The 24,858-nt window shown below is 40.4% G+C and overlaps 1 protein-coding gene across 12 annotated transcripts in view; it reads right to left on the minus strand.

The window, feature by feature from the left end:
• Window positions 1-3,647: 3,647 nt before the first annotated feature.
• LIMCH1 (LIM and calponin homology domains 1) overlaps window positions 3,648-24,858 on the minus strand; it is a 171,550-nt gene continuing 150,339 nt past the window's right edge. For 10 of the 12 annotated variants that reach the window (XM_038177873.2, XM_027457186.3, XM_027457183.3 and 7 more), the window contains 13 exons: window positions 24,025-24,197; window positions 23,289-23,394; window positions 21,260-21,288; window positions 20,552-20,635; window positions 18,748-18,840; window positions 17,657-17,761; window positions 16,813-16,949; window positions 15,794-15,915; window positions 14,012-14,135; window positions 12,912-12,998; window positions 10,422-10,530; window positions 9,376-9,478; window positions 3,648-6,776 (listed from right to left, as the gene is read on the minus strand). In XM_038177873.2, coding sequence (XP_038033801.1) covers window positions 6,751-6,776; window positions 9,376-9,478; window positions 10,422-10,530; window positions 12,912-12,998; window positions 14,012-14,135; window positions 15,794-15,915; window positions 16,813-16,949; window positions 17,657-17,761; window positions 18,748-18,840; window positions 20,552-20,635; window positions 21,260-21,288; window positions 23,289-23,394; window positions 24,025-24,197 — 1,298 coding nt within the window. In that variant the 3' untranslated portion in view covers window positions 3,648-6,750. The remainder of the gene's footprint in view (window positions 6,777-9,375; window positions 9,479-10,421; window positions 10,531-12,911; window positions 12,999-14,011; window positions 14,136-15,793; window positions 15,916-16,812; window positions 16,950-17,656; window positions 17,762-18,747; window positions 18,841-20,551; window positions 20,636-21,259; window positions 21,289-23,288; window positions 23,395-24,024; window positions 24,198-24,858) is intronic. The other 2 variants (XM_027457184.3, XM_027457190.3) reach the window with 1 other exon arrangement.

Raw genomic sequence — 24,858 nt, forward strand, 5'->3', positions numbered from 1 at the left:
GGCCTTACTCCTAGACACGCTGGCTCCGCTCCTGGCGGGCTTCTTGCTCTGCTGGCTTTTGCTGCAGTAGCCAGATAGCCAGGTCTCTCTGAGCTCTGCAGCACTGCACTGTGGTCACGGTAACAGCTAAGTGCATGCTCTGTTGCATTTTTTTTAAATTTCATTTTTGCTCTCTGTACAGAGTTTCCAACATCTTTATTGCCATAGCTCATCCAGGTTGTAGCCCAAATTAAATTCGCTGAGTGAAGACATTCTTTCTCTCGGCAAATTAGTTTCTGTGCCCCATTTATCCGTTTGGAAACAGACACGTAACAACATCTTTCTGCCTCACAGGGGTGTTTTTCAATCCTATTCCAGTAATGATTGCAAAGTGCTGTGCTGCTTTCTGGGGATGCTGGGCCCTGTAAACATCAGTCATCGCACATGTGGGCTGGGAGGAACCTGCAGACTCGTCTCCCTTTTCTGTCTGTACTACTTGAAACTTAGTTGAGACTCCCAATGAACAAAATCTGGTGCTTTCAAACATGCCCTGTGGCTCTGGCTATCTAACCTGAGGCCTGCTGAAGATGTCTGATTGTGTGGGGATGTGATATTCTCAAAAACCCCCAAGTCCCTGAAGCCGGGTGCTCAGGTATTGAGGTATTAAAAATGATTCAAATCTTGTCCAAATTGTTTTGTTTTTGTGCAATGTGAAGGAAGTAATTGGTATTTGTGTTCAAGCTGCAGCTCGGTACTGTCAAAACAGAGACATTTTTCCTTAAAACTATAAAGCAGTAAAATGATATTGTAGAATATGTTTTCTTTCTGTGATGAAAGGTACTAGGGCAGACCATGCAGAAATACATCTTACCACATTTGCCTTGCTAGCCACAGGGATTTAATAAAGATCATCAGCGCAGCATGCACATAGCCCTGCCACAACTGGGTTGCTTCAATCGCCTCCTTTTTTACGTGTTTCTGCAGGAGCCCCCATGCAGGCAGTCTCTGCCCCGTGTGCTTGCAGCTGCTCAGAGCCCAGTGGGCAGCCACCATATTTGTTTACAACCCATTTTTTGAAACGAGGCAAGAGATTGAAGAATGGTGTATTGATAAATTTGGAGAAATTCTGTCTTCCAATTTAGCTCTGGCATCTGTGGGGAAGCTGATTACTTTTTACTGCACAGGGTAAGCCTTCAGCGCCTGGGTTGGCAGCACACAGGGTCACTGCCAAGTGCATGAACACAGCCACATGCCGCTCAGGTACAGAAGAAGCTCAAAAAACCTTGAAGCAGCAAGGAGAAAGGTATTCACATGTTGCATTCATGCTGTAAGCAGATTTTTCCTATTTAAGATAGAGAGATTGAGAAAGCCAAGTATTGAGCAATAATTTTCTATCCTAACCTTTTTATCCACCTTGCTCAAGTGCTTTGTCTCGGTAAGGGGCTCCCATTTAACATCCAGCCTCACGTGGAAAAGCCCAGCTTCAAGGGTAAAGAACCGCCTACGCAAAATCCATCAGTATATGGAGAAGTGTGCCCAGAGGACCCAGGCTCATGCAGCTCAGGCTTTCTCCCCTCCACCCTGATGTGCCAGGCTGTGCGGCCTCCCGAGCTCCTCAGCCCTTGGTTCACCCAAAGGTCCATCAGGATCATCACCTCAGCCCATCAGAATCAGGTCCAGCAAAGGTGACATAAAGATGCAGCTTTGCAAGTGGAACTACAGCACCATGCTCTGTACCAAGCAAGGCAGCAAAAGCATCAGTTAACCATGACAATTTTTTTATCCCATCCTTAGGAACCTGGTACAGACAAGTGGTTTTATCTTCTCCCAAGATAAATACTGATGCTCTCTCAGACAGGGTTAAATAGAGAAAAACTTCTCCTTTGCAGAAAATATTGATTGTCAGAGGTTACACTGTTGAACCTACATAGGAATAGCACAAGTGGCTAACATCTGGTGATCATGTTTCTGGGAATACAGTTACTGATTCCAGTCATGCGTATTTGTGAATGCCCTGAAAGCATAGGTCAGCTCTTGTTTTTAAAATATTTTTATGTAGTTCTTATTTTATTTTATTATTATTTTTTATATATATAGGTAATTATGTTTAGGGTCATGCAAAATGATCCAGAAGCCTCAAAGTCTGGGCATACTGTGGAGAGCACCAGTGCTTCCCACAGGCGCCCCATGCTTGAGGTGTAATCTTGGCAGAGAGGCTCTTTGCCTTTTCACAGTAAAGGTGTCAGGCGCCAGATGTGCTGTGCAGAAAGCATGTTTCAGTGAGCTTCCGAAAACCAGACACTAGGCAAAAGATTCCTTTTAAGAGATACCACGCCTCACACTAGCACTGTTTGCTATCAGGTGTCAGTGGCTGTCTTTCTGGAAGCAGAGGCTTGACCCAACCATCTGGGATATTTTCTGTCCCTTGGGCCTTACTCCGTTCTCACACTCAGCATGGGAAGTGCCACAGAGTTTCCAGAGGAGTGGGGGCACGTCTCAGCTCTTGTGCTCATTATCAGAGCAATACGTTACCTGTAGTCAGAAGCGACAGAAAAAAGGAAAAATTTGCCTTTCTGTTGATTTTTCTTCAGTTCCTACAGCCCTGCGAGTGGCTGCAGGAGGTGTCAGGCAGCAGGCTACCTGCTTGGAAACCTGCAGATGTGACCCACGGGGGTGGCGTTTGCCAGGAGAGTTTGCTGCACGTCACGTGAGGTGAAGCAGATGGACTCTGTGGATGAGTTAGCAATGACTCATAAATTTGTCTCAAATAACGGATTTTTTTTCCCCCTAAATGACTTAAAAACCCATATGCCGTGGGGAGGAGAGCTCCAGCAGCTACCCTTGTGGAGCACGGAGTCTTCAGTAAGGCCCACAGAGCAGCAGCTGGAGCCCAGCAGAGGGGTAAGCCTTCCTCCTGCTTGTTTAGCTCACACTGCATTTTATAAAAAAAATGAACAAGAAAACTAAAATCCACCAAATACCAACCCCACACAATGCTGTGAGGACAGTCACAGCCCAGCCTGTACTTTCCATCTCTGTTTTGGGCTCTTATTGCTTGCAAAACTTGAGTGGCTTCCAGTTCAGTCATTTCCCCTTATCAGGAAATTCAGATGAAATTACATTCCCACCGGAGGCTTTTAGAGGTATACAGGAGCCCTGCTTGCCTTTACAAGAGATGTATTTATTTTTTTTCCAGCATCTTTTTTTTTTTTTTTTTCCAGACGAGGGTCGGCAACCTGATTGGGCCTGGTGTGCAGCACCCCTCCGTGCAGTCGTGTCCCCCAAGTGGGGCATTTTGTCACCCGGGCACGTGAGCAGGTTACGGTGCTGGTGAGGCAAGCAGGCAACATATAGACATTTTATACAGCCTACTGGATTATTGCAGCAATAAATACCTGCTGGGGGCTGCGCACCCACCGGTGCCCTTTTCACATCACAAGTGGCTCTGATTGGGTTGGGGCTGCCAGGTTGCATTCACCAGAAAATGATTATCACCACAGTAATATTCACCACAAGACACCATACCAGAATTAAAGGGAAGAAAAAGTACACAAAGTAAGTAAAGCAGCAGCTTTTACCGATGGGATGTTCGTGCTCCACAATCCCATCTCAGACATATCGCATGCAATGCGAGAAGCTGGTTGTTAATAAGTAAAATCAACACCACCAAAGGTAATCAATGTTTTATTTATAAACATACATTTACTATAAAAGCTGTTGCATTTTAGACAAGTTTTCCTAATTTCCAGAGGCATTTTAGAATAAATAAAACCAAGGAAAGATTAGCGCAATTGGTATTCAACATCAGTCCCAGCCAGGACAGCGATCCTTGTCCTTGAGTGGACATGCACAGAAGGATGGTCCCCTTCTGGTTCACCAACCTTTAGGACATTCACTGAAAACTACAGATGTACTGCATCAATAACACTACTACATAGCAAGAGTAAGGAAAAATACACCATGGCAAGTGGGGTAGTGAAATACAGATGGGTTATGACACCTGTTGAAGGAGTAAGAGGCTAAATAAATTCTGAAACATCTAAAATCCATTACATATATTGTACTTGCTTAGCAATAATAAATCATTTTTGCAACAAATACATTTACATGGTAGTTCAAATGTAGTAAAGCGTTATTTTTGTTTCTGTGCTTAAAGTTCCTGGTAAGAAATGTATCATACTTGTGTGTTTAACCTGAAGGAAGGAAAAGGAAGGAAAAGGAAGGAAGATTTTAGACTGAATGAATTTGCCGTATAAGATTCCAAAGGAAATGTAAATCAAACATCAGCAGTTGGCAAGTACAATTTAGAAAACTGCTGAAAATTATTCTGTGCTGGTGAATAGATGCTCCCTGGGGGGAAAAGCTGTAGTCTGAGGATGCTGCTTCGTTTTGCTTTACATACAACTAACGTCACCAAAACATGCATATATGAAACGAAGGGATAGACACTGGGACAAACTAAGCAGCTTCTGGGATGCAGCCGTGTGCCTGCAGCGCTATGCACACCCCCTCCCCAGCCCTTGCTCATGCATTTGAGTCCCAGCCATGCTCCTACACAGCCCGGGCTCTTAGCATCAAGTTATTGAGAAGCGGATCTAACCTCTGTGACAACCAACCCTTTTGTACACTTGTGAGCAGTCTGCACATCTAAACCACGTCACACGGGGAAGCAGTGACTCACACCAAACAGATGCACGAGCATGCATTAAAGGTCTTGGTTAGAAATTAGGCCCAGGCATTGTTTGTTCACATACCCTTAATGCAGCCCATGGAATTGCACAGATGCACAAAGTAGTTTATAAAATCTGCTTCTGAATTTCCATGTTACACGTTATTTGCAGGAAAAAGCTGTGACGTCCACATGCAAAGTGTAAACCTCCTGGTTATCAAAACCTTTCAGCAGTAAGTCATGCAATCGGTTAATCCAAATATTGGACTCACTGTTTCATTTCCAAAACATTTTTTCTGATTTTTGATTAATTTTTTAAAAATATTCCCCAGGTGAAGTCCGTGAAGGACTTCATTTTTTTTTTTTTTTGATTTATTGCATCCATAAGTCAGCACTGACTGTGTGCAATAGCTTTGCAGTTTCTAAGGCACAAATTGAAGGAAGTAACATGTAACTTTCCAGCAGATCTCCACAATCTCCTCACATGACAGCGTTGTACATGTGTTGCCAATGACACGCAGTTCTGCACGCGCATGTAACTCACATGCAAGCAATTGTCTAATGTTTAAACCAATAGTTGCTAGCTATATTACAACTCAAAATTATTGCTTCCCTAATAACGACTTAATTTCCATTTACCAACACATCAAAAGACAATGGATGTACACAGACATAAAACAAATCTTTTAATTTATCATGGTTTTAAGGCAGGATAAGTAACTTTTTCCCTCCATTTTAAGTTGCATCTCAAAGAGCTTAAGTGGGATATCTTAAATAACCATTTCCTTTACCAAACTGTGCTATGAAATTTTACAACTGTAATACATCCCCTGAACTTGTCTATACTCTGATAAACTCACACAGCTCTGGCTGTTGCTTCCATGAGCTGCTGGAACACTTCAGTGAGGAGCAAAGTCTTAACCAAAAGGCATAAAGGAAAACTGGCCCAAATGGGGGGAAGCTTTCACCTACTGCCATCAACCTCCTCCCTGCCTCCCTTCCAGGCTCACAGGCTTTGCTTATCTTGTTGGGGTGGATGTCTGGAGGAACACAGGTTCCTGGCTGCATAATTCATCCTTAACTTGTGTGATGATTCTGGAGGGGACCCAAACCACACATATTTCTCCCCACGAGACTTCAACCAAACGTAATGATTGCAAGGGAAAGAGCAGATCCCAAAACAACTCAGACTGTCAGTGGGAAAGCACCACGCCAGACAGAACAGCTTCACTGTAACCATCACACTGCAGCTTGCAGGCTCGCAGTTCAGTTGCATCTACCCACGCCGCTGCCTCTCCCCCACATCATCCTTTCACCAAATTCAATGACAACATCAGCTGCTGAACTTAGAAAGAAGGATTGCTCCTGACAGGAATCTTGCAGTCGTTAACGGTATGCAGTCTTTAGGTTTAATGAAGAAATCTTTATTTGAGAGAATATTGAGCTATAGTCATGAACATTACTTGAGGTACACAAACAAAAAATCCTATCACTAAAGGTGCAATAATTTATTTGTATAACTCCTACCCTCCACTGAAGGTAATATAAACACAAATGTTTCAGAATTACAGGATGTATTATCAAACTAGTCTCTGTATAAAAAAAGTTATAGCTTCAGTTATAACAGAGAAGTCATGTGCTGTGATGCTTAGTTTTTCAAATGCACTGATTAGATACTACCTTAAAATTACTTCTCATCTCAACTTGGCATATTCTATAAAGGTTCTGTAAACTCAAAATTTTAATTCCTAGAAATATTAACACAAAACAGCTTTATTGCATGTTTATTTCCTTATTACTTTCAGGAGGACAAAGTAACAGACTGAAAATCATAGACATACCTGAAAATGTGGGATTTTTTTTATAGTACTTAGGCTTTGCCTTACCAAATATGGTCATATATGTGTTGCAAATTTCTTAAGAAAGGGCAAAACAACATATTGCATTTTAAAGGAGCAGGTGCAGCGCTTTTATGAGTTTTTCAAAATGAGATGAGGGCCACGATGTCCATGATTCAAGCTCTTACAAATGATTGTCTGGAGGCAGCCGATACATATGAGAAGAGAGTTCCTTCTTCAAAGTAATTAGGACCGAAAGTCATGTCACAATGTAGTTGGCTGTCCAGCAGCTGGAAAGAAAGAAACAAACAGAATTCAGTCATTGGTTTACAAATTTTAACAAACATTCCTCCTGAACCAATGGAGTACGTAGGATTTTCCTGATATGAGCCTTATCGTTTTAAAAAAACACATCTGGAGATACGTGTCATTGGTGCCCTGCTTCTCTTCCTTCCTGCAAAGTTGGGGCACTAACTGCAAAGAAAGGTTTTGTGCTGTTTGCATTCTGCATGCACTTTTATTTCATTTACTCGGAAAGTACTTGTGGGTGTACTTACTATTAGGCTCTGCAGTGGCAAAACAGTCAAGCAGAGGACTGATGAGTCATCTTCAGCTGTGCCTGGTTTGTGTTACGTGGCAATACAGAGCCCTTGTGTTATCTGGCCATACAGGGAATCTCTTGAATTTACTGCTTGCCTTTGATTTCAACATTCACAAATCTCTAACTCTTTGCATTTTTGGCACTGAATAGTGAGCTCCCTCAGTAACTAGAATTGTGAGATTTTGTTGTCGAGAAATAACCTACCAATAAAATCCCATCCACTTTTATTTAAAAGTAGAAATATACTCTGGACTACTACATAATCTTTAATGTGTTTCTCCCTTAAGTTTTTTGGTAGTTGATTTTGAAACAAAATCCCCCACAGTTTCAAATAAACAAGTTTCTGCAGCAAAAATATCTCACTGAGATGTCCCTAAGCATCTTATAGCAATACTGATTAATCCTGGGTTTGTCAGAGAATATCAGTTGTGTGCACTGCTGTGTAGGTATTCAGACATAGGCAAGGGTGGAGGTAGGCAAGAGCTGTGGAATCAGGCAACTGACTTTATATTTAGCATCAGACTTCCTGGAACTGGAAGGCAAAACACTAGTATTGTGCCCCTTTGTTCTTCAGTTCAGATGTGGAGTCTGTCAAATTTTAGTCAAAAATGAGTGACTAACCGTGTTTGCAGTTTCGTGACATCAAAATTTCAAAGTCCTTTTGAAATTGTCAAAAAAAAAAAAAGGTGTAATTTAAATTTACATGGCCCATATTTTGAGATTTTGCACGAGGAGTGGACACAACAGGAAGAGGCAATTTGTAGGAAAACGACAAACCCTTCCCATTATTATTTTTCAGAAACCATACGTTTACACAAAACCTATTCCCACAGTCATCAACACAGTTCCCATTGTGCTTGATATGCACAAATGCAAAACCTTACAGCACAAAACAGTGTACACAGTTCTGTACTGCATTTTATAGCACTACATTGGTAGAAGATGGAACCTACAGCATATAGACTGATATACAGTTTTACTGAGCCTTCATCTGTCCTTAAGGAACCTCAATTCTTGTTTAAGCAAAAAGGATGAAAAGAAAAGAAAAGAAAAGAAAAGAAAAGAAAAGAAAAGAAAAGAAAAGAAAAGAAAAGAAAAGAAAAGAAAAGAAAAGAAAAGAAAAGAAAAGAAAAGAAAAGAAAAGAAAAGAAAAGAAAAGAAAAGAAAAGAAAAGAAAAGAAAAGAAAAGAAAAGAAAAGAAAAGAAAAGAAAATGGTATCAAGCCTGAAGAGGATAATCTATTTCTGAATGTGTTAGGTTAAATAATTAATACAAGGAGTTGCTAGCATTTCTTACCAGAATTAAAAAATAAATAAATAAATAAAAAATCACCACAGAAATAGTTATACGACAGCACCCTCTAGCTCTGCTGATGGGTAAATATCTCTGACCTGAAATAGCAGAGGAAAAAGAATCTGTTCTACTAGCAAAGGTGGGGAGGTATCTTTCCTACTCCTGGATTTCTATTGCTTTTGAGGTAGAGGAGGAGAAATAACAAGTGCTCTATATCCCTGCCCATCAATTACAGCTGTAGGCAGTGAGTATACTGAACACTAACGTGACAAAAAGGCAATGATTACTCCCATGGATTTCTTCCGTGCTTTCTGAAATGCTCTAGCAATTTGGCATCCAGCACTAGAAAGGATTTTCAAGTGATCTAACGTAAGGCAGGAAAAGTGCATTGAGATTTCTTTGACATGCAATGTCAAAAATCTCTTTGTCTGGCTCATTCTTCAAAACTTGTAGCAAGCAACACATTAGCACATGTCTGAGGATCCCACCACAAGGATTCGTTGTGGTAAGTTACATTAAGTTCCTAATATTTTCCTTCATCCTTTCCTCTGCAAATAGATGCCTGGAGACATAACAAAAAAAAAAAAAAGACCTTCTCAAAATAAGGCCCAGGGTCCTAGATCTAGTGGAGACAGCTATACTGACTCGTGTGAGGTAACAGATTCAAGCCTTCAGGATATGCAATGTGTGTGCACTCTGTAGAAGTTTATGCAGAGCAACTGCCTTATAGCCTAGTATTGCTGAAAAAAGATCCTTTGTGCAAGATTTAATGAGCTTGGAAGTCTTTTTCATACAAGAGGATGACTAAAATGAGATGGGAAGGCTCCCCTTTCTATAGCAAAGCTATACCTAAGTTGCAAAGCCATTTTGGCACAACGTTTTTTTCCAGGAGGAGAAGAGCCCGTCAGTTAAAAGGATGGTAACAGTGCTGTTAGAGTTCACCACGAAATCAGACAAAAATACACATCCACCTTAGGACAGGATTTGATACTTACTTCTGGATCGGATGTAACAATCGTTGCAGTTAAGAAGACCATTTCTAATCCTGACATCTGTTCCACTTGCTGCATCTCCCAGCTGTCCCTTGCAAATGCCACACTGTCAATTGAAGCACAGAGAAAGTATGACAGGTCATGCCCCAGTATCTGTCACAACTCTCCCAAAATTTTGACTTTTGTTTCAATATGTTTTGGAACAGTGAGAAAAAATAACCCCCCAGAACCCAGCCCATAATCTTGTGGAGTACTGCATATCAGTAACAATTTTTTTTTTTTTTTTCAGAGCCAACAGCATTTAGGACTGGATTTCAGCAGTCAGTACTCATACAGAGGTAAAGTTTAAGTGGTTTTAAGAGACACTTGATTTTGATGTTGCACTCTAGAGCCAGCCTGTTTGCACAGGAAAATCTTCTAGAGGCCAGAGGTTTAGTTTGAGTAAATGTCAAAAAAAAAAAAAAAAAAAAAGCTACATAAACACCTAATACCAACTAGGGCCGGGATAATGCAGCTGGACACTCTGAGTTCTCTAGATAACACTGCCTTGAGTCATTTCCTGAGACATTCAAGAACAGACACAAAAGTATTTCTGTTTAGAACTCTGGTGAAAGCCAGGATATACACAGAAATGCTGAGAAAATCTTCAGAATATAAAATCTTGCAATATTTTTGGATGACTTTCCACAGTCGAAGCTTTCCAGCCATGGGTCAGAGAGCTTACAAACTGACCAGATTCAAGGAAAAAAAAATCACAAGATATCTAATTTTATATTTAGAAAACAAGTACAACCGGAAAGTTACATGATTCCTCCCTCTGTAAGTTAGGAAGCTAAGTTTACTTGCTAAGTTACAGATTTTAGTTCATCTAATATCTGACAATAGACTGTATAGCAGTATTACTTTCACTTATCCACAAATAAACATAATAAGCGTGCAAGTCCCTGGTCATCTCATTTCCAGTGACACATCTAGACCTTAATACACTCTCTCCTCACACTGGATGATGACTTGAGATTTTCTGCAGGTGAGCACAATAAGAGACGTACCCGGAAGCACTGAATATGGAAGTAAAGACCAAGTGTTTCAATAATCATGGCAGCTCCCTTTCCAAGAGGAAGCCCACAGGTGGAACAAAGCTTCTTTCCACTGACGGACCTAGGAGACAAACATTGTTGTAAGAAAAAAAGAGCAGTAACTAAAACACAAACAAATATTTGGACAGGTTTAGCGGGAGGGAAATGATGGGAGAAGGGAGCACTGGGGGGGGTTTCACATCAGAAATGCACGTTGGCCCTTCAACCATTAGGACATTTTCTACTTGAAAAGACAGTTTAACACAAGACATGTATGATTCAAAACTGTCTGAAATAAGGAGGGCTTCTGACTGAGCCCTGGGGCTAAAGCAGGCTTCTGCTGAATCAGCCTGCACACCTGCCACACAGATGCACATCTGCCATCCAAGCAGAGGAGTTCAAATGCTTGAATGCACAGAAGCTCGGTCCCATTTCCTTGCCAGTCTGCTGTGCTACATCAAGGGAGATGCAAGAGGCCTGGATGGATGAGAATCATGCCTGTGGATGCCCAGGACCCAGCCAATGACGCAGCAATCAGAGCAGATACTCACATACATTACCTGACTCGGATTCTCAGTCTGGAATTTTCTCTATTTGTTTGCACATGGGTTTGCTTACTGCAGGTCAGAAGGCAGGAATGCTGCTCTTACACCCAAATGAGTTGGCTAAGTTCAAGCAGCAACATAACTGCAGTAGCACAGACCAGGAGTCAGGCACTTACTAACTCAGTTTAGCCTATGTTGCTGCAGATACATGCCTGTTATACTCCAGGTAGTTTAGATAAAAGCTGAAATCAGACCTTCATCTGTAATGCAAAAATACTTCAGCTCTCACCCTAAGATTAAGTCCTGTCCAGACATTTCTAATAAATCAGCTGTTTGATAACAGCTGGGCCCCAGGTACTCTTTTTCATAATGTTTTTAACGGCAGTGCAGGTGTACACTTATATGTGCTTCACGCTCTTCCCTTCTCACCTATCTGCCAGCCTGTCAGAAGTGGTGTTCATCTAGTGAGACGAGCCTGAGAACGAATGGGATCCCCTGTCATTATGTGTCACCCACGCTTTTTTCAGCCAGGGCTGAAACCAGGAGAGAAACTTCAGGATATGTCAAGTGTTTTGAAAAGATGGTTTGATGAAATTGTACACAGACAAGCAAATTTACAATATCTCACTTCATGTTTTTGGTGCAACAACCTAATAAGCCACCAGAAGAGACAGATATGGGCTGCATTATGATTAAATTTTTTTTTTTTTTTTTTTCAGAAGACACAGAAGCAGCACAAAGAGTCATCACAACCAAAAACTGTCCTTGCCTCCATCTAATCTCTGTCACTACTGAGCACATCATTTTCTATCCTACCATGTACATTGGCAGCACAGGCACCTCAGTGTCTTTTCTTGTTTCATTCTTGTTACTACTTTTAGAATAACTGTTGGATTCTTCTCCTCAGCTACAACCATAACCCTTCTGCTCCCATCCCTTTTTACATTATCCTAGAGTCCACATTTGTTTCCACTTCTTCTCCACTATCAGATTTATTATACGGACAATAGAAGAATCAAAGAATAAAGTGCTTTGAGATTTTTTTTGAGAAGTTTTCTAATGTTTTACTGGGAGGATTGATTACATCTTATCCATTATTTTCAAAACTAAGATTTATTTCAGAAGAAGATCGTGGAAAAGGGACTCAGATCAGGTTACAGCTGCTAAATGATATGAAGTAGCTATCAAGAATAGTTATGTGTAGTGATAAATGATTTGCAATATCATCAAAATTGCAGCTACTATTAGCAAAAATAGGAGAAGCTGTTCACATAAAAAAATCTCAGTAGTTTCATGACAATGCAAATGGCATTGGAAAGAAGGCTTTGCTATCAAATCTGAAGAAAAATGTCATTTAAAGACATATAACAAAGTTTTTCTATGGTTTCTGTGTTGTATGATTGCCCTACTTAATAAGCTAACCGATTTTAATATATCCCAAATTATCGGTGATTCAGTCAGGCTGCAGTTCCTATTTATTTAGAGTTGGAACATCTATCTCACTAAAAGCTGCACAGCTCATTGACAGACAGAATCAAATCTCCAGGAACACATCTTAGTCCTGAGCATGTGACTTTTCACTATAAAGACAACATCCTTTGGCTTAAATGCTCTGAGCTCATGCTTTAGTGCTTGCTTTGACTGGAGCTTATATTATCCTATTTTAATTTCATTGAAATTTCAATGATCAAGCAGTCCTATAGCTGCCTTCCGAACTGTGTTATTTTAAAACACAACGATACTGCTGAAGCAGGCAGGAAATATGGAAGAGGGAGCTACATGTTTATTATGTGGATGGTTATGAATTGCCACATTTAGAAGAATAAATAATGCATCTGCATAATACTAATGCAATTTATACTGCAGCGGTTCACCAGTGCCCACAAGATGTATTCAGTCTGCAAAATTCCTTATTGACCTTTTGTACCTGTTGGGTGACTGACTCGGCGCAGCAGGAGAGCAGGGAGACAATGGCCCGGATCGGAAGTTCTCGTGACAGCCTGCCCTAAAATACAGGAGAGAAAATGCATTACTACAGCTGAAAATAACAGAGGTTTTATCCTGAGAAGCGTACATCACAAGGCATAAATCTGATGTCTACTGCCATTTTGACACAAAACAAACAACCAGCATGCATATTTTGGTTCAGAGTCTTGATCTGCTTGCTATTGCTCAATAAAATAACTCACAAAGTAATTACCCACGTGCTGACTCCTACCAACACAATGTGGCTTGACGAAGAAGGGTCAAGGCAAGGCACAACATCTTGCCAAGGGAACGTGCACAGAGGCACACTGGTAGAGCAGACGGGGGGTCACTGATGGAGGGGCTGTGCCCTTCACTGGGTAAAAACAAAGCCATCAACACTGAAAAGTGGACTATTCCTATCTGCAGCCATTCTATCTTGCAAAAATTTGGTGAGGAAAAACATGCATGCTTTCTGTTATCAGCAATCATAGGATCGATTCAATCTCTCACTGCATAAAGCTGCTAACAGATTAGATTTTTTTTTCAAACATGAGTAATTTGTTACGAGGATTAGGTAACCAAACCTCAATCTACATTAGTTTAGACAATATACAAGCTTTATAGAGGTGACATAGTTTGCAAGGAGACTGTTCGTATATACACTACAGAAAACTGATGTTGCTTTCTCATTACAGATACACTTTTTGCAAATATTAGGCAAACGTATACCCTGTTTACTGAAAGAAATGGCATTACCTTTCAGTACACAGCAAAGCATCAGAGAAGAAAAAAATATATGCAAAGTTTCTAGCAGAAAGAAAACATTAATCTGTAAACATCCTCTTTTAAATGCCATAATTCTTAAAGAACTATTCTACTGGAGTGGAATAAGCGATGTGTCTTTAGAAGCCAGGGAATGAAGCTCTCAGATACTAACTTCAGCATGCCAGCGAAACCTAACCTACAGAGAATGCTGAGCAGGGATATAGGGGAGGAGAGAGTCAGCATGAATTCGCACACTCTGCAGTAACTCTTATTTTATGTTCTCACCTCCTTCCTTCCCCTGTGGAGTTCGGTTTCTGTCCCACACTCTGACCCAGGAAAGATCTCTGCCGAATGTCCTCGGAGCAATGCGGGGACTGTTTCGTCAGCAACTGCTGGTTCCATGAGACGTCTGAAATGGGAGGTGGGGACATCTCAATACTTAGGACAAAATGCTTTTGTCAGTACTGATTAGCCAACAAAACTTGTGGACGCACCATAAAGCGGACAACAGACATGAAAGTCAGAATTAGGCAAAGATGACCATCTTGACCATTGTAAGGAATCACCAGAAGCTTTCAGTTACATACAGTGCTGTGTTTTCACATCCCCAGCCCTCTCCTTGGATAGCTTGTACCCCTTTGAAAGTACTGTTACTTAAAAACAAATTCTCAGAAAACCAACACGAAATCAGAGATGGGCTCTGGCATCAGATGGGGGTAAAGTCCTGCTGCATTCCCTTCCCTTACACATAATAGTATGTAGAGTTGATAGAAAGATGGTACACTCACTGTTCTCCATGAGCTTATCAATAAACAATTTCCTTCCCTTGTAATTTCCTTTTATGTTTCAGATGAGTGCCTAAGGCCCAGTGACAACACCAACCTCTCAGCACTATGCAATGAACTGTGGTGCCCAGGCAGCCAACCATCCTGCCCATCGGACGGAGCGCACTACATGGATCCTTCCAGATAAATTTTGTGGCTCACTGGTCAGGAAGGGCCACCTTTCAAAGCATCAACTAACTGGTTTAGAGGAGAAGCAAAATTTTGCTGGGGTCTATGAAAAGCGTATTACGTATTTTTTATATCATCAAGGTCAAAAAAAAAACCCTAGTCCTGACTATTTAAGATCTTAAGGAAAGAGCAAGGATGTGATGTGTCAGGGGGCAAGAAAGGAGCTGCCAGAAGTAGAACAAGCTGTTGAAGAGAAACCAGAAAAGCATTATTAGCAGGAATTAAAACTGTCAAATCTCTTAAGTTTGCTTAATCACTACTACACATCCTCAAGGTTGGATTACTTGGCAGCATCTTTTGCTTTCTTTACTCGAGTAACCTTTATCAAAGAGCTAAGAATGCAATAAAATTGTGACAGGGTGAGCAAACCTGCTAAATTAAATAAACTGCATTTGCATTTGGAACAGGAAACAATACAATAATAATACACAATAATGCACAAGTAATAATACACTAATAACACTGAAACCTTTATTATCCATGGGTGGTTCATTATTTATAATCATTAATTTTAATGTTAGATTGAAAATAAAGATCTAAAATTTGTTTTTAAAATCTACAATTCCTTAGTCCTACTTATTTACTCTCCATTTATTAACTCTCCACTGTTCACCTACATTAGACAGTGATACTAAATTAGTGAATCTCCCTTTTTTGAGGGTAACCCTGTTGACAGAAATGCTTTGGGGAAGTTTCTACATTATCAAGCAAGCACTATTTATGGGGTCTTTAAAATTCTATCAAGTTGTATCAAGACAAATCCTGAATGTATACTAGGTAATGTAACAGATGGAAGATAACTGTGAGATTACTGTAAATTAGATTTCTACTTGCAGCCAAAACATTAATTGCTGATGTAAATATGATTTTAAATTTTACCTTATTTCTCTTTACTAACAGAAAACAACTTTTGAATATGAGATATTCAAATTTTGAAGAAGTAAGTGTGCTGTTAATTTCCAAAATTCTCTGAGTTAAATTGCAAGCCACTATAAATACCTGCAAGATTTCTATCTGGGTAAGAATACATGCGTATGAAGGTCTTGACTCTCACCCTGAGTCAACGGCAGATTCAGCCGGGCAGGCGAGCTGCGCTCCATCATTGACACCTGGTGCTCCTGTTCACCTCCTTTCAAGATACCCGTCTCTGGGTGTCCTGAGAGCACTTTATTTCCACTGCCAACAAAAATAAGTCACATTGTATAAATAAAGCCAGGAAAAAATCCAACTAGAGTCTAATGGTAAAATCAGATTTTTGAATGTAAGTGCAAAAATGTGCACTTATTATGTGCAACAGAAGTTTTGTTATATGTGTCAGCACTGACAAACCAATGGGTAACAGCCATGAGTTAACAAGTCTGACTCCAAACGTGCCAGGTGTTCCTTCTTACCTCACACACAGCCACTTACATGCACTAGAGACCACTCTGGATTTGTGGAAAATGGTTTACTTGGTAGAGAAACAGCTTCTTTCAGTGTTCTCTATACAGCGTTCAGCATCATCAGATGCTTTGTGAAAGCTGTGATTACCAGTTTGACGAAAGACCAGTACTTGGAACACCATTTGGCAAGTTTGGGTATGGCACTTCCGAGACAGACAGGCAATCTCACATTGCTTCTGAGTGAAAATGGCTCCTTCTCCTTCATTCATCCCAAAGGCTTGTGAAACTTGTAAGCAAAACACAGTGCAGTGACATACACAGATGTCTGGGCTAGGATCTGATTCTGATCTGGTTGATGTAACAACCTCTCAGAGAAGTCGTATGCTGAAAAGGTAAGCCTTCTGACATGGCCAGCTAGCACCACGCATGGCCATATATACATAAGCCTGATCAGGATGTATTACACCTATCACCATGCCAATGAAATGAGAAGAATAAGACCAAATGCACTTTATTTCCTCCTCTAGTAGTTGTCGCACCACTGGAACCACCACCTTTACATGTGCAGTTATCACAGCCTCATGGTCAGATGCTGATGTTCCAGCATCAATCATTGGCAAATGTGATGTCCCAGAACTATACAGAACACAAAACTCCAAAGGGCTAAGAAATGCCTAGGCTTGATCCATACCTCCTCTTTTCTTGCCAGCGTTCATTTTCCTTGCTTTTCAGAGGTGGAATACTGTCCTGCTCCCAGAGCAGTTTTTTCTGCCTTGTAACTTCATTTTGTTTGCCTTCCTCTGGAGAGCTGTTTGAATCAGTTGTGTTCTAGAAGACAGCAGGGGAGGGAACAAGGAGCTTCTCTTGAACTCAGCATCAGCATGCACATGAGCAAAGCACAAGGTACCCCCAGGTATATTGTGTTTACACACCTTATCTTCATAAAGAACACCTCACATTATACAGTGGAATCATTTGACTTTAATAAGGCTAACTTTGTATTTAACAAAGACTTCAGCTAACATAGCCAATTAATTGGATTAAATAGAGCTCCATTTGCTTTGCTGTTTTCTGGAAGAGATGGCAGGACAGAAAAGGTGGAAAAGCAGGAAGGTAGGATTCAATCTCAACTCAGATATGCTTAAAGCACTGTCTGACAGTCAAGGTTTCGCATGCAGGGAAATAACTTCAGATTTTGTTGGCTTTGAGAGGGTAGGTAAAACAAACAGAAACAGGGGACTTTTTTCACAGCACCAGTCAAAGAAGAGAAGTAGCTGCAAAAAAAGTAAGTTTAGCCCTCTGCTCCAGTCCAAAATGGGACAATGCCTGTTGGTTTAGGAATACGTCTCTTCACTTGTGAAAATATACAAGTTACAGCACTTTGAGGTATCGCCAGTTATGGAAGGTATCCAGGAAATACTCCAGGAAATACTCCTCTCATTGTTCCCAGACTTCGCTAGCCTTTAGCAAAGAGTGAAACTCTGCACTGAAGATGGCTTTGTCTTTATTGCCTTAGGATTCCACAAGAAACTCACCTCTGTTTTATTTCCTTCAGTGGTAGAGGAAGAAGAGGAGAGGAGATCAGCAGAGTTTGAAGAAACAATGAATGGAACTACAGTATCCTCAATTATCTTACGTTCCTAAAAAAAAAAAAAAAAAAAGAGAGGACCAGGAGAGAGTGGGAGTTAAAAAACAGAATGATAACTACATGCTTAAAAATTAGAAATGTAAAGTTTGGCTACATGTTCGTATTTATATGGCTAGGAAAGAACCTGTGTTACCAAGAATAACGGTAATACCTCAACTTTTAATTTGCTGCAACATTTTAAAATCCCCTACCTTCCACCATTACCATCTTTGAGACGGGATGCCCATTTCCAAACTGAAAAAAGTATTCTACTTGGGATGGCGCCACTGCTTCTCACAACATTGGTCAATTAAATTACATATAAAAATAAGAAATTACACCTAGTACACAAGAAACCTATTTCAAAAGCTGAAAAAAAAACCAAAACTTTTTCTTAAGATTACAAGCATGGCTCTCAAGCACAGATGATAATACATCAATTTGCATAAGGTACTACTAGTCAGACTAACAACATTGATATTTTCCATGTTTCTGCAAAAACGACCCATATATGACAGAATAAAAACACTATTGTCTATATTGTAAATATTCTACAACTGGAAGATTTGAACATTTCCTATGATATTTTTTTTTTAAACAGGCTGGATTACAAAACATCTACATGATGAAGCCCAAGGCAGACAATAACTTCATCTGGAATTCCACCAAGTCCAGACATCAAGTATATGCCAAAGCACAAAAGACTTTCACTCTGCAGGGAAGCCTGAGCGGGCCCAGACACAACCCTTTTGACTCACCCAGACTTGCATGGCAATTAGGCACCTCCACCTCTGCCAGAGACTCTGAGGATACCTGTCTAAATATTTAAATAGTTTTCCTCAGTGCCTATGGTAGTGTTTAAGAGAAGCAATCCTCCTGAGAATTCAGCCTTGAGAAGTCTTTCATTTAATAATTTAGGTATGGGTTTTCTTTTGGTTACATAAGTGGGTGCATTTAAATACAAGAAAGTCAATAAACCTCCTCCTTTCAGCCTTATACCTCCTCGTAGTATCTACGCTCCTCCTCTTCAACTTCCCTCTGTGCCTTTTCCCATTCCTCTTTCAGCTTGTCTTGTTCCTTCTGATACTTCTCCTGTAGGAGGATACAAACAGAGGTTAATTCAGAGCATACCATATTGGGAGTAAAGTCTGTGGTATCTCTACAGTGAAAATGAACCTGTGAAAAATGGCTCCATCAGAAACAGGATGAAACAGAAAGGTAAAAATTAGAAACATCCATGGGTGTCAAAAAAGCTTCCTTTCCTCCTTTTCCCACTTGCTTCTATCTCTTACAATTAAGACCTTCAAACCATATGGAACTTTTAGCATACTACAAGAAGTTTAACCTGTTAGAAGTTTTTATGTGCTTAGACAGAAATTAAATTTATTCTAAACAATTTCAATAATTCCTTGTTTATTATATAGTTTTAAAAATTGTAAAAAGCTATCACACACCTGAAAACATTTAAGCATGGATTTTGCATTAATAATTACAGCTAAGCAGAATACAAACAAACAGGTTTTGCAGATGCTGGTTTTGGAACTAATTCAAGAGAGATGTCGGTACAATATAATGGATGATGAATAATTGTGCAAATTTAAAAGATAAATAAATAGTTTGCAAAGGTTTGATGAAGGTAAGCTCATAATTGCTAAGCAGTTCATTTTCCTCCTTGATGGGATCATTTTTTGAGAATTAATTTCACACAGTTTTATATGAAAAATTACCTTAAAGAGATTTTCATAATTGTGTGACAGAACTGGTTTGAATATGGGGAAGAATGGTGACTTCTATATGCCTTTTACAACAGTTCCAACTTCTGTTCAAATTAGAAACCACATCTGCCTAATCCAAAATAAATGCATTTACTGTCAAAAGAACACCTGAATTTGTCAGAAAAACCATGACGAGAACTTTACACCATTCCAAGAGGAAATAAACGTACTAGCTAAAAAGAAATAAGCCGAAGAAAGCAGCACAGAGACACACAAGTAGTTGTGCAAGATGAAAAGACTCCATTTTACTGTTCTTCATCCTTGGACGGTTTGGTGCTCTTATGTTGCATGGAGGAAACATATGACTTCTTTGGGACCGATCAAACCTAACCAGTATCAAAAGATACTACTCACTGACTACTTTGATACTGAGTAATATCAAAAGACACTAGTAAGAGCGGGGAAATTCAAGTTCTCAGGGCTGTTGCATTTCTCCCAACTACGACACAAACCCAAAGCTTTTATAGAATACTCTACACCACCAAGCAAAACCAGTGGTTGTTTTGAGGAGGGTTCTCCCCCTCACAAAACAAAACAAAGCAAAACAAACCAACCAAACAAACAAACAAAAAAACCACCACCTTTGTGTACAAATTTAGTTTGATGTTTTCCAACAAGAACATGCAAACACAGCAGAAATCTACAAAAAGTTACTAAGACCAGTTGCACAAAGAAGAGTTGCACAAGCATCAGGGTTAGGAAAATATTAGTCTCAAGAAAGAGGCTCTAAGTAATTAAGAGTCTCACAGTTTATGCTCAACATACTTTAAATATAGTTGAGGATCAACATCTGGTTGAACTCTGCATTGGAATGCAGAACTAAATCCTTTCAGTCCACCCAGGGTGTGGGGAAGGGAGAAGTAAGACTGCATAAACCACAGAGAGTATTTGGTTCATTCATATGCTACAGAACTCTCTAAAGCATCCACAGAGGGTGTGGAAGACATGACATGAAATGCTTTACTTTTGTCTAAAGGAGCTGGAAGCAGCTGAGGCACATGGTGGAAGAAATGTAGCATCTTCCTTACCTGAAGCAAGCGTTCTTGCTCATGCTGCCACCTTTCCTGACGCTTCCGCTCTTCTTCTGGATCCCAGGACCAGAAATTGAAGCGCTTGTGTGAAGGAAAACCAAGCTGTTAGACTTTAATTCTTCACAAGGCTACCAGAAGGCTGCACTTCCTCTGGCCTGCCCCCAGCAGTGTTGTTAAAATGGGAAACTCAGAACCAGATAATGGTACTCTTAGTTAGCAGACCATATCCTGAGCTTCACTGACACTTGGGTTTTCCCACAGGTATCCAAATGAGAGAATAATCATTTGGTTTGCAAAGAAAGGCTTGGGAAACTTCAACTGGAGGGAACAAAAAGAAAAAGACCCGAAAGAAAGCTCTAAGCAGCACTGAACAAAGATTCCTCCAGGTGCCCAAATTTAAGGAAAACTTCTATTTTTCTTCTCTGTAATCTTCTGTGCAACATGCAAAGAAATTTGTGAATGTGAAATATATTCTCTCATTTCATATGTCTGCCGGCACAACAGCCTAAAGCCTCACTTTAAATTTTTATCCAGGGAAGAACACTTCAATCACAGATCTAGACCATGTTTTGGCTTGGATTCTGTTTTTTCTCTCTCAGTTTGATTTGGGGATGTTAGAAGGCAGTTTGCATTAAAAAAAAAATAAATCACTTTTGTTCAACACATATATCTAAACCAAAACGACAATACAAAAATGGTACTTACGTTTGATTTGTCACCACTATCAGAATCAGCTATAGAAAAAAAAAAAAAGGAAAAATTAAACTTAACAAGACAAAATAGCAAAAAGTGCTTAGCCTGCAATTAAAGCTACGTTGTTTCTGTATAAAAAAGCCTCATGTTAGTTTTCTATTTGTTCCCACAACCAAATGCAAGGACAAATTGCAAGCAAACAAACCAGAAAAATAGACTACACCCATCACCAACAAAGCTACTTCTAATTTGGGTACAGAGAAGCACAACTTTAACTAACACCAGGTTCTACTCTACCACTAGCTACTGCTGTCTACTTCTGGCCACAGCCATTAGCAGTGTTTGAACACTGAGCACTACCTACTTTGATCTACTTTTCCCTTTGTGGTTCAGTGCAAGGAAGGAAAAAGCATAGCAAAGCTACAAGGGTGGGACTACGCTATTCAAGAGCCACAGTTACGAAGAGGACCGTTGCCATTCTCTATTCATGTCTTCAGGCTGATGTAAAGAAATAAGGAAAAGGTATTTAGAGGCAGGTGATTTCATTTGGTGCCTGAAGCCAGAGCATCACAGCAACGCGTAACCCAACAGCTCTTTGTCAACTGTGCAACAGGAATAGATGCTTTCTACGGAAGTGAGAGGCAGAAAAAGTCCCCGGGATCATCAGCTTTCGCCCCAGTCCCACAGCTGAAGACACCTAGGACTCGAGGCAGCGCAAGGGATGAAGCTGCTCTTAGTGCTGCATTTACCTGGCTGCGAGAAAAACCGTGAGCGCCGCCAGTCGTTCCGCACCCTAAGCGGAACCGCGGCCCCGCGGGGCAGCTCTGCAGGGGACGGCACAGAGACAAAACAAGAAACAGGGCGGTCAAAAGGTGGTGGCGAGGCTCAGACCCTGGCCTACTCGGCCACCAGTGGGGTTTTTATTACAGCAGCTTTGTAACAAGCTCAAAAGGTTTTTAAAGGCCTTGCAGATCACAAGGACTACCCAAATTTAAATGCTACTTTTGCAGCATGGCACCTAACCCTATATGAGAGCTCTAGCACAGAAATGCTAATACACTCTCACATTTGTTTCTGTTGTACATGCATATTTTAAAGGATTATCTGATCTTTTCATGGTATACATGCTGTGAACACTAGAGAGCAGCCAAGTGTTTCAGCATCATTTAGAAAATACTAGAGACACCTACAATCTGTCACTCCGTATTTGGACTGATTTGTGCTTGAAACAAGACAATACTGTTGGCAAAGCCTGTTTGGAAAGTACCTTCCCACCTAAAACAAGTAAGACTTCTCATTCCTTTACTGACATTCCTGCTTTCCACAGTGGATTACCTTCAGTGAAATGCTGGGATAATCATTATATTACCTATGTATAAGCTGACGGCCTCGCAAGTTCACAGGGGGAAGAAAACTTCCCTTTCTCCCTCTGTCTCCCCCTCTCTCTTTCTTTCACAATACCCACATATATGCATCTCTAAAATCAATATAAAATAAAACTACTAAATATTACCAATCTCAAGCAATACTTTGTCATGAAGGCAAGAAAAATAAGTTCTGCTTTGCAAGAGCTTGTGATGCGCAGAGGTCAAACTGGGGGATGTGGCCAGATATGTATGTAGATCATCTATAAAGAGGAGCTACACACAAGCAGCTGAGTGAGGAATTGTCTCCAGGAGTTTTTACTGTGAGATAAACCCAATTATTAAGCCATTTTCATCTGTGAGCAACATACTAATAAAATATAATACTCATGGACATAATACAACTTTAACTGTTAGGCTTGACAAATGCAAGTTAGCATCCACCCTGACCCCCTCCTTCGTGTCACAATTCTGCTGCTGTGGTTAAGGGGAACAGCAAGAAATGCCCCTTGCATCACAGAAGCCACACTACCAGTATCAGTCAGATGCAACTAGAAATTAAACACACTATCTTCCAAACCCTCCAGACCATTGATCAGGCATTCCCCCCTGACTACCACAGACATGCATACATCCAGCTGAATTCTCTGCAGCTCTCAACCTCTCTTTTTGCTCACCTTGTCGATCAGAATTCTGCAGAGTGACCTGGCTGGTCTCAGGCAGCTTCTTTAAAAATGGCAATACTATACTCCCTTCTTGTTCCAGGGCCTTCGGTTTTATTACCTGTTGAGATGTTTGGGAACAGAAAACTGCATTCAAAAATCACGAGGTACAATCAAAGATTAACTTAAACCCTTTCTATTAATTTCTAAAACAACGTTATCAAAGTTTAATAAGCCTCTATCTCCAGAATTGCAATATGCACTTGCAATATTGAAGCAATGAAAATAACCACCAGTTGTTTGTTCTTGATACTCTGCACACCCAAGCTCATCCTAACCCAGGACCATCATCCAGTGTACCTGACAGAGCAATATGGTGATGGCCGTTTGTTACCCCTGCCACATACACAAGATCCACTGTCTACACCTTTTGGATATTCTGCTCTCCCAGTGTGTGGAGGGACTGGGCTTTGCAGGTTGAGTTCTCTTTTCTGCTACAGCCAGTTTACAGATTCAAACACTCCAAGCAGACACCGGGGAGTTTCTTTGGAGGAGGAACTCTCTTATAATCATTGGATTTGGCACAGAAAACATCTTTCAGGGTCATTCCTTGACATATTTTGAATGAAATCCTGTTATGACATCATACAGAGAGAAAATACCAACTAGATATTTGCACAATATCCATTTCCTTATGAGGTCTTCTTCTTTGTTTCATTTTCCATTCCCTTTCTTTCCTGCCCGTACATACCTCCTGCGTAGCACGGAGCACTATTTCCTTCTGCTGCTCCATTTCAGGTTTCTTCACATCTTTCTCACTTGGAGCAACATCCTTGGAAGGGACAGGACTTGGAGGAAACTCTAAGCTCTTCACAACAGGGCTGGCACAAGCTGCAGTTGACTTGAATTGCTTTTGATCTGAACCTAATCCACACATACAAGAGAGAACGTCACAAGGTTAAGATATTTTTTCCAGATACAATGTAGACTTATTTCATATCTTCTTTCTTCAACACTGGCAAAATTAATCTCTCAGAAAAGACAAAACTTGAAAGATGAATTTCACCTGATGAAATGTAGATGCTGACATTTGAGTTGGTCACTATGGGACACCCTTCATGGTTAAAAAAGGCAGAAAGGCACTCCTTCGAGAAGGATCACACAAACAATTTCAGACACTTTTCTTGTCTGAAATGAGCTGTAACCTATTAACACATCTACTGAGGTACAGATCTCTGTAGTGCGCATTCCTAGAGCTGTGTGATGAATCCTATTCTAAGGTGCTACCTGGACAAGCAGCTCTACAACAGTTAACATGGTCTCACTGTCAGCACTGGAAGACATGCCAGCTTGGCTGTTTCCACTGAACCAAGTCAGTCAGGCATCAGAAAGCAAAGAAATTGTGGTAAAAGGAAGCCTTGGACTGGAATAACCAGGTTGGGACTCAGTTCTTAAAAAAAGAAAAAAAGCAAACCAACAACACACACACACACACAGAAAAACAAACAAACAAACAAATAAACAAACAAAAACAACAACAAAAACAAACAAACAAACAAACAAAAAACACTAAATTTATGCTGGT

This window comes from Anas platyrhynchos, chromosome 4 (assembly GCF_047663525.1).
Source record: "Anas platyrhynchos isolate ZD024472 breed Pekin duck chromosome 4, IASCAAS_PekinDuck_T2T, whole genome shotgun sequence".
In the NCBI taxonomy this organism is placed as follows: domain Eukaryota; kingdom Metazoa; phylum Chordata; class Aves; order Anseriformes; family Anatidae; genus Anas; species Anas platyrhynchos.